We start from the raw sequence: 9,390 nt of genomic DNA, 5'->3' as shown, positions 1-9,390 counted from the left end.
ATAATACATCTATAGGTATGCCATCATTGATCTAAAATGTTGTGAATTAACTGTCACAAGTTTACCATGACATTATCATCTAGGCTTCAATAAATTGTTTCATGGCAGGAGGCTGCACAATATTCTCCTTGATGCCACATGCTTGGTTAAAGAGGACAGATATAACTTTTTTTAACCATTTGTCTGAATTCAACTCCATTGTTTTAAGATTTAATTTGATCTTATGTAATTAAATTAGAATCTGTTGTATTGATTTGATTAAATAAGTATTTACAGCTGGAACAGTTTTTCTATTAAAGTGTCTTGAGATTGACAGTGAGTTATTCCTAGAAAAAGAAACTGAAAAAAAAAGCATTCCTGTTACATTTCAGCCAATAGTGGGTTGCAAATGTGTTGGACTTCTCAGATATCATCACTACACAAAGTTTATTTTGTTCTTGTTGGTTTAGCAACTGTGTGAAGGAAGAAAAAATATCCCAGTGCAGGAATCAGGAATTTAATGTTTTGCCTCATATCTTTATTTTGTGAGCAAACATTGTTTATGATATGTTTTCCTCACAGCAATGACTACACAACCATAAGAAGGCAGCAAGGGCCATTCATTTACTCCCCTCACAATTTAAACCCTTATAAGTTGAACTTGAGTTGGACGCTGCAGCTCAGGAAAGCAGCTCCACCCAGCATAGCACTGGCATGTGAAGTTCTCCACCCAGTCGTTGAGGTCGCTGGCAGATGGGAGACCGACGGCGATGTACTTCCCGCTTGCCTTTAGGATGCGGAAGGAGGTGGGGTTCAGGTGAAGGTAGTGAGCGGTGTTGTAGTTCTTCCTCACACAGCGGCCATTTCCCTTACACAGCAGCCTACTGCAGAGCATGGCAGCCGCAGTCACATTGGCAACATATGGACTGAGCGTGGAGGACAGGTAGTCAGACAGAGACTGGCAGGAGGCCTACAAATTGAAGGAAGTTGAAGGATCAATGAGCACAATCATCTACATCTACTCATCCCTGAACCAATTCATAACCTGATTTTGTACCTATTGACATTTTATCCTTTCCTGTATCCCTTTCATACCTGTAAACACATCATCCCATTCCCATCAGTTTTTCACTGATGGGAATGGGATGATTGTGCAAATTATCACAACAGTGTTTCTCCATGATGCCGTTTACAGCTGTTCTTAGGCACATTGGACTGGATGCACAATTCTGCAAGGTGTTTGCTAAGTGCTGCTGACCTTCAACATTATAAGATGATATAATGTTCAAAAAAGTCACATAATACATCCCCTTTAATGTTTTCAAGATGAAGAAAAACAGGTATCTGAGACAATCTTTAAATCCCTGTTAGTTCAATTGACATGGTGCCACCTGTTAACCAGTCCAGTGGGTTTGTCAGCGACTGATCAATTGGCGGTTGCAATTTGTTTTGAAGTGAAACATCCCTTACCTGGAGGAACTGAACCCGCTTTACCTTTACTTCTCAATGGAGCTAAACTTAGACTGAGTTACGGTACACAAAATACAGGGTTGCTGATTTCACTGAGATTGGGATGATTTGTAATGCGTTCTCTTTAATTAACAAAAGCTGAAAACTTACAAGTCTTGTGCAGAGAAGCAGCAAAACGGTAGGGAAAATATTAGAGGAAACAGCAAAGTGCAATGAAAGCAGACAACTATGTAAAAGGAGGAGAGGATGATGACATGGGCTGCAGGCGAGGCAGTCAAGTCAAAGGGAACACCTAGTGCAGGAGCAAAGACCAGTAGGCTGAAGTTAACAGAGGAAGGGAGACAAATGAACCCTAACGGCACTAAGCAGAAGGGAAAGCTTGAAACTAACAGACACAATAAAGGAAGACGCTAATCTAGAAAAGCTAAATGTAAATGCACAAATAAAAGATATGAATAAATAATAAACCCAACCCGATAAATTCCAAAATTCAAATACCAGAGGACCAAAACAGGTCTAGAAAAATGTTTGTTTGACATTATATTAAAGTAAACAACAAACCACAAAAGACTAACTGGTGGTTGACTGCTTCATATAGATAAGAATACTTCCGTGTTTTTTCCTCTACTCTCTACCTAAAAGAGGAAATGAAGACATTCAGATTATTGCTGACTAAAGCCTAGTCATCTGTGTTCCTGTTTAGATATTTCAACAGTTTTTGTGATCATGTCTGCAGATCAACCCAGAAACCTTCAGTGGTAGATCCTCTCCTCTCCTTTAGAGAGACGGGACAGCTATTCAGTGTGTGTGCCGGCATGTGAATTTTATATCAACACAGACTGTTCGTCAATGACTTCAGGCCTTGAAAGTTACCTTGTTGTTGTAGTCCCTGGTACCTCCCCAGATTACAACCCCAGAAGCACCCAGAGCTGCAGACTCTCCAAGAGTGTTAACAAGATCTGTCTGAAAGGGCAAAAACACACACAAGTGACAAATACATTTTCATACCAGATTCCTGTTTCCTGTCATTCTCTCATATTCACTATTAATTATATTCATTTGGATGTTGGACATTTGGAAATGACCTAAAATCCTCTGCTCATGTAAAGAAAATATTGAATGTTAACCAAATAGGAAGACTGGAAGTGTCCAGTACTCTGAGCTACACTGACTTACGATAATAATCTCATGGATTTCATGAGAACTTTTCTGATTTAAATTGTGGTTTCTGCCTAAAACATCAGACTATGCTTCAAAAGAAAAATGGCAATGTGATGTAAATCCTGTAAAACTGCTTACAAAACAGACTGGAAATGGATTATTGAGTCCACAGAAATACAACTCTAATAAATAACATTGGCTCTAAGGAAGTGGTAGTGTTAGCTAAGTGAATATTCCTGTAAGTTCATTGACGATGGCCTAAGAAAACTATGGAGAATGTGAATTCTTCCTGCATAGGTGAGCCAAATGCAAGGTACCTACAAAGAAAAAAGAAAAGGAAAAAGGAAAATGTTCTATTTCAGACATGATATCTTCCATTTTTATTGGCTTCCATTGTCAGAAGTCTTCAAATATATTTGTCTGTTACTTCAGTAGTATCATCTCACACTGAACATGTTAGAAAACATTTATTCTCAGCTCATTCACTAAGGGGAATTCAAATTTCACATAAAGAAACAAAAGTGCCACATTTTATTTGTACTAATAAAACACTTTCATTGAGTAATCCATGACTTCCTGTTTCTCTGGCGTTTAAAGACTGTGGCAGACCCTTCAAAATAGGAAAAACAAAACAAAATGCCATTTAACTTAGGCAGATGTGTGTTGATCGTCATATGTCAGGAAAAAGCTACAATGCAACAGCTTATGGCCTTAATGTGCATATTTATGGTCAGAGCAATAAATAAAAACAGCCTGAATCATCTGACAGTGAGGAAAGCAGGAACCCAGCTTTAGCTTTAGCTTTAGCTTTAGCGTACATGAGCGTTCACTGCTGGACTGAAAACAGAGAATAGAATTCACACAAAAAATTGTTAATTGTTTTGAGTAAATTGTATTCACACTAAACAATATAGCACTACATACTTTATGTGGTGCTAAATAATATATTTCTCATAAATCTTCATCACAATATCAGCATAGCAATTTTGGGCAAATTTTTTTTGCATATCTTCTAATATTTTGTGGGCCTAGTTAAAGGAGTAATTTGAAGGCCTTGATGTGTTTTATGTAGACGCAACTGTCTTCATATGGTAGTTTTCCATTCTGAATAAATGTTCCCAAATGAAATGTGTTTTTATAAAATGTTCATGAAGATTAAGCTAATGTAAAAAAAGCTGAATTTATTTTAAGATTTTTCAGGGTACCCTCCAAAGTGCAGAGGGCACTGTAAGACGTTCTAGTCATAAATGTGGAAAAACCTTTATTGCCTTTTTTACTTCTTGCGTCATTATTGTCTTGGTGCTGAGAACCTGAGTGCTAATCCAAGATCCCCAAATTCTGGGATTAGTAGTCAAGGTTGAATGTAAACAATAAAGAAGAAATGTTAAAAATGAATCACCTGAGTCTGAAACATTTGGGTCTGATCCCGGTACAGGGGTCTGGAGTAGACATAGACAGGCACAGTGGAGAGGTGTTTTGGCAGCGCTGCCACCCTCAGCGCCTCTTGGACACGATTACGAACATAGAGAGCGGCCCGGGGAGAGTTTCTCAGAGTAATATGGAGGTAGATGGATGGAAAGAGGGCGGTGCTTCGTTCCCACAGCCACAGCAGCTTGTTGTTCTGCTTCTTAGTTTTAGTGGAGCACCTCCCTGTGTATCCTGGCTTGTTCCATCCATAGTTGAAGCAATCAGGAAGCAGATAGAAGCCCCAGCGGCGGTTTGGACGTTTGCCGATGCCAATGCTGATAGTTTTTTCCATGAAGCGTCGCCCAGCTAGCTCAAACTGGCTCTTGGCTGTTTGAGAAATTTTCTTTGCTGACAAAAAGGGAGCCAGCTGCAATGCATGAGTAATGGATAGCTTCTGATAGATACGTTTTGATCCCCAGTTTTGGTCCCACAGAGGGCGCCAGGACTCCCAGTCGATCACAGCCAGCCCAGGAGAGGAATCTTGGGAGATATAGTGATCTATTGTACTTTTGGCCTTAGCAAGATGCTCTGTCAAGTTCCCGTTTTGGGGGATACCACCTTTGTAGATCTTGTGCTTGATTATGTCGACTTTAGGATACAGGCCAAGGCGATCTTCATAAAAGATGGTAAGAAACTGACCTGGCACAGCTGAAGGTGTAGTCACTGCCTGGAAGGCAGCGGTATCCAGTGGAATTTCAAGCTGTTTGCATTGGTCAGTGGGGGCATTCCATATGGCCACAAAGGGATGGTCACGAACCAGTGGTGGCTCAGTGGGTGGTAATGCAAAGACTGATATAATCATACAGAGGTTGAGACAGGAAAGAAAGGGCGAAGCCATTGTTATAGCCCTGTGAGAAGACAAGAGGCAACACGTATAATATCCAACAATAAATATTGTACTGCATTATATTATACTGTATAGCATTATATTTCAACAGCTGTAATTTAACTTGCATCCTCCTATTTGCCATAATGATTACTATTCCACTCTGCGCCACACCCTTCATGGAAATCCCATGTATTCATGACTGAAAAGTGTATGAAGATTCTTCTGCATAATTCAGGCTTTTTAAGGGCCACCAGAACTGGTGACTGACACAAAGGATAATGTAATTACTTCCAAAGATACATTGATATTTGAAGTTTACTTATTTTTAAGTTTGATCAATTTTTAATGATTTTACTATAAGAAAGTTAAGGTACTGGCTGACACAGAACCCTGACAGGCAGTCAGCTTAAACCTGTTGGAGGTTTAAGGACATGTTCTTTGGTTGGACAAACTTTCAACCTGACAATTATGGGGGAATTTTTCTGCCATAATCCAAAAGCACACATGTTCAGACTGAAAGCAAGATTTCATGTCTTTTGTTCTGAAAAAGTTGAATATTTTTGCTTATATTTTTATTTTGAGAGCAGAACTTCATGTCTTTCTTCTCAAAACTTGCAATGATTGCACTCAATCCTTTTCCTCGTGCTCACACTTAGTCTCTGCTCGGAGCAAATCTTTGCTTGCAAAACTCTCAGCTCGCTTGGTGGAATTTCGTACCGGGATCTTAAAATTTATGGAATAAATCTGTGTATTTGCTCAATGGTTGCCTACAGCTGAAAAGTTTCACAATTCAGTAATATTTTTGTGATGAATTATCACATAGTTGCCAAAGCTGCTCAAAAAGACCAACATGAGATTTTATAGAAATCAACATGTTATTCGAAATGTAAAAAACAGAATAAATAACTTCCATGTAAACCAAGTGAATCCTTGTTAGTGCAACCTTTGTATTTTTCAATTATGTGATTCTGGTTCCACAGCTGTCCATGATTTGGTTGGAGTACGTTCAAGTACATCAATTAACGCTAAAGAGCCACAAAAACATTTCCTACACAAAAAAGTACGTAAAAACACCAAACAGAACACTCTGTTCATTGCAGATTTATGTTTGTCAATTTTCATTTTGCAATCATTAGGAATTGATCACCTGAACACTGGTGGTGGATGATTAGCTAATTTAAACACTAATTTAAACACCTGCACTCCTGATTATCTGTCAGAAAATCTATGTGGGTCGACGTATTTTTGTGCTAAGTGAACCAAAATTCTCTGAACTGTGCAGTATGTGTACATGTTAAGGTGATGAAAGTTAAGCTAGCATAATTAACCCTCTCCTCGCTAGTGATGTCAGTTCCTCTCCACTCAGATGGTCTGATCATACCTGGTGCACCTGAGCCCATGTTATATGCCTCTGGTGAAGAGACAGCCTGCAACCATGAGGACAGTGAGGAGGGGGTCAAAGAGGTCACTGAGACACTACAGGGATGTTTTGAGGCCACTGACTGGCAGGCACTCCGTCATCCGAATAAAGAGGACATCGATGAGCTCACTGAGTGCAAAACACAAATCAACTTCTGTGTTGACTCCATCATCCCTACTGAGACAGTTTACTGTTACCCACATAACAAGCCCTGGATAACAAAGGAGATCAAGACCATCCTGAATAAGAAGAAGAGGGCTTTCAGAAATGGCAAGAGGGATGATGTGAGAGTAATTCAGAGGTGCTTGAAGGTAAAGATCAGAAGAGCTAAGGAAGATTATAAGAGGAAGCTGGAGAGGAAACTCCAGCAGAAAAACACCAGAGAGGTCTGGGGATGGATGAGGACTGTCACCGGGTTCAGATCAGCAGGTTGTGGTGCGGTTGAGGGCCATGTTGACAGAGCCAATGAACTCAATCTGTTTTTCAACAGATTTGACACTCCGGCCCCTGCACCTTCCCATCAATACAACTGCTGCTGTCCAACAACTCTCCCCTCCCAGTGGAGCTGGACTCTCCGACAGTGGTGAAAGAAAGAAGGATCCTGTCCAAGATGCAAGCCATCTTGGACGAGTCTCATCCACTCCATGACGTGCTGGTTGGATACAGGAGCCCCTTCAGCCAGAGACTCATTTTACCAAAGTACACCACAGAAAATCATTTCTGCTGTTGTCATTAGGCTTTACAATGAGCAGGCCCCAATTCTGACAGGGAATAAAACTTTTTATATATTATGTGTGTTAATGTCGCTAGATTTACAAAATCTAGGTTAGCCTTCATAGCGGGGACTGAACCCCGGTATTACACCAAACTAATATTAGCTGGCATTTTGACGGTGGACAGACAGTAAATACAGTATTGTACCTTCTCCCCTTCACAATAAGAGCATACATTCTGATGTTAAATATATACATTGTATCCACCACAGTATAGTAATATTCTATTCACAAATATAAACAGTAACATGTCTATCTAACTTGTGAAACATTATCCCCCGAGATCTCACATGAATAGTCCATCGATATGAACAATATGCGGCAGTGGTGAGGCTTCTGCTACAATCAATAACTAAAAGGAACCAAACACAACCAGCACAACACTTTCATTCTATTGGCTGAGAGGTTGCTTGGCAACTGTGCCAGTAGGCGTTTCCAAAAGTGAGCAGAGTCCGAGCAGAGACAAAGTCTGATCACTAGGAGAAGTTTTGAGTACAATCATTACAAGTTTTGAGAAGAAAGATATGAAGTCCTGCTTTCAAAATTTACATGTAAGCAAAAGTATTAAAAGTTTTGAGAACAAAACACCTGAAATCCTGCTTTCAAACTGAAAATATTTGCTCTTGGATTATGGCAGGAAAATTCCACCAAGCAAGCAGAGTTTTGCAAGCAAAGATTTACTCCAAGCAGAGACTAAGTCTGAGCGCAAGGAGAAGTTTTGAGAACAAAGATATGAAGTTCTGCTCTCAAAATAAAAATGTAAGCTAAAGTATTAAAAGTTTTGAGAACAGAAATCCTGCTTTCAGACTGAACATGTGTGCTCTAGGATTATGGCAGAAAAATTCCCCCATAGACAATGGCCCAGCTTAGACAGAATCATTGCTTGATTGTTCATTATTACATGCATTTCTTCAGGACCCTTCAAAAAGGTAATACTAGCCTTAGTATGAGCAATAAATTACAGTACATAGTAATATGTGTAATGTGTTGCATAAATAACATTCTTAGTTTACATAGCAGAATAAAAGTTGAAGAAGTACTTTTGTTTTGATAAACTGAACAGCTGAGACTTTCTGTTTTCTCTAATTAGTTACATTTTTTTCTTTGTGAAATGTTTCAGGAAAACATGACAATACTTTTAATCAATTCAAACATCGTGCCTCATCAGAACTTAGAGCATTCGTTTAAACAAGATAACAAAGCCGAGTTCAAATGTTGTGGTAACAATACCACCTTGTTATTTGAGAAAATTATGTCTGGATCTCAATATGGAATGTTGAAGCTATGAGATATTACATGTAAAGACACATTATTACAATGTCTTATTTGTTTTTGTGGCTTTGTCATCTGTCCAAATAAATATTGGTCAGTCAAACATTAACCCTACCTATTCTTTTCTTGCTTATTAAAGAGGTGAAAAAACATAGCAATATGCATAACATGTTAAGTAATTAAATAAAAATGAAAATACTTTCTACAGAATAAAAGTGCATTTCTCTTCAGATGTCACAAAGTCCTACCTGCTGCTCTCTTGAATTAACAGTCAAGATCTGTCAAGCATTTCTTATGTCTTCTGCATTTGATGATTTGTTGAGTCATGTTTGAGCAGAAGTGGTTTCTTCTTCTTCTGGGTCTATCTGATGGAGGTTGTACTGTGTCATCATCTCATGTCTGAGAAGAACTCGGCTCAGTGGAGCGTGATGAGGTGGCTATTTACAAAAAACTGCAACAACACAGGTAAACAGGAAAACTTCAAGGAAAACCTGTGTATATTAAAAGTATTTTATTATTATTTTGTATATGTTAAACATAAACTCTGAAACAGAACTGTAGGTGAGGTAGAGTCTTCCTTCAGGTCTTATGTGCCACTCTATTCCCAAATTTTGTTTATTCCCTGTTGGATCTCTTGATACCAAAGTAGCAGTATTAGTGTGACTCAATCAAAAAGGCTGTAAAACAGACAACACAGCATTCAGTATCTAGGTAGCCCACACTTGCATTTAAATTGTGCTGGTTTTATGCTGGTCCAGGTTTTGATATGTTATGCCACTGTCAGCATAAAAGGTTTGACAGAAAACTCACCATTTTGTCATCCAGGTAGAAGCATGTCGGCTCATAAACTAAGATGCAGCAGTTTCTTTAGGTTTGGCAGACAAAATGTGAGTCACTTGGACCTAACTAACAAATAAGAGCCCACTCATATTTTCAGCTCAACTGAAAATCAGGAAGAGGTTTACAGTTGATTGAGCTCATTGAGGCAAAAATGCACTAGTTCACACACTAGAAGAGGA

General features: G+C 39.0%; 1 protein-coding gene across 1 annotated transcript; it reads right to left on the bottom strand.

Annotated features, from left to right (window-relative positions):
• Window positions 1-482: 482 nt before the first annotated feature.
• spam1 (sperm adhesion molecule 1) lies at window positions 483-8,735 on the bottom strand. The gene is made up of 4 exons (XM_007573276.2): window positions 8,620-8,735; window positions 4,010-4,925; window positions 2,323-2,412; window positions 483-949 (listed from the first exon to the last, which is right to left on the bottom strand). The coding sequence occupies exons 2-4, from the start codon at window positions 4,913-4,915 to the stop codon at window positions 620-622; spliced, it is 1,326 nt and encodes a 441-aa protein (XP_007573338.1). The 5' UTR covers window positions 4,916-4,925; window positions 8,620-8,735; the 3' UTR covers window positions 483-619.
• Between the last annotated feature and the right edge of the window lie 655 nt (window positions 8,736-9,390).

The sequence above is a fragment of the Poecilia formosa genome, unplaced genomic scaffold, assembly GCF_000485575.1.
Source record: "Poecilia formosa unplaced genomic scaffold, Poecilia_formosa-5.1.2 Scaffold323, whole genome shotgun sequence".
Taxonomy (NCBI): domain Eukaryota; kingdom Metazoa; phylum Chordata; class Actinopteri; order Cyprinodontiformes; family Poeciliidae; genus Poecilia; species Poecilia formosa.
This window is presented reverse-complemented; position numbering and strand designations above follow the sequence as displayed.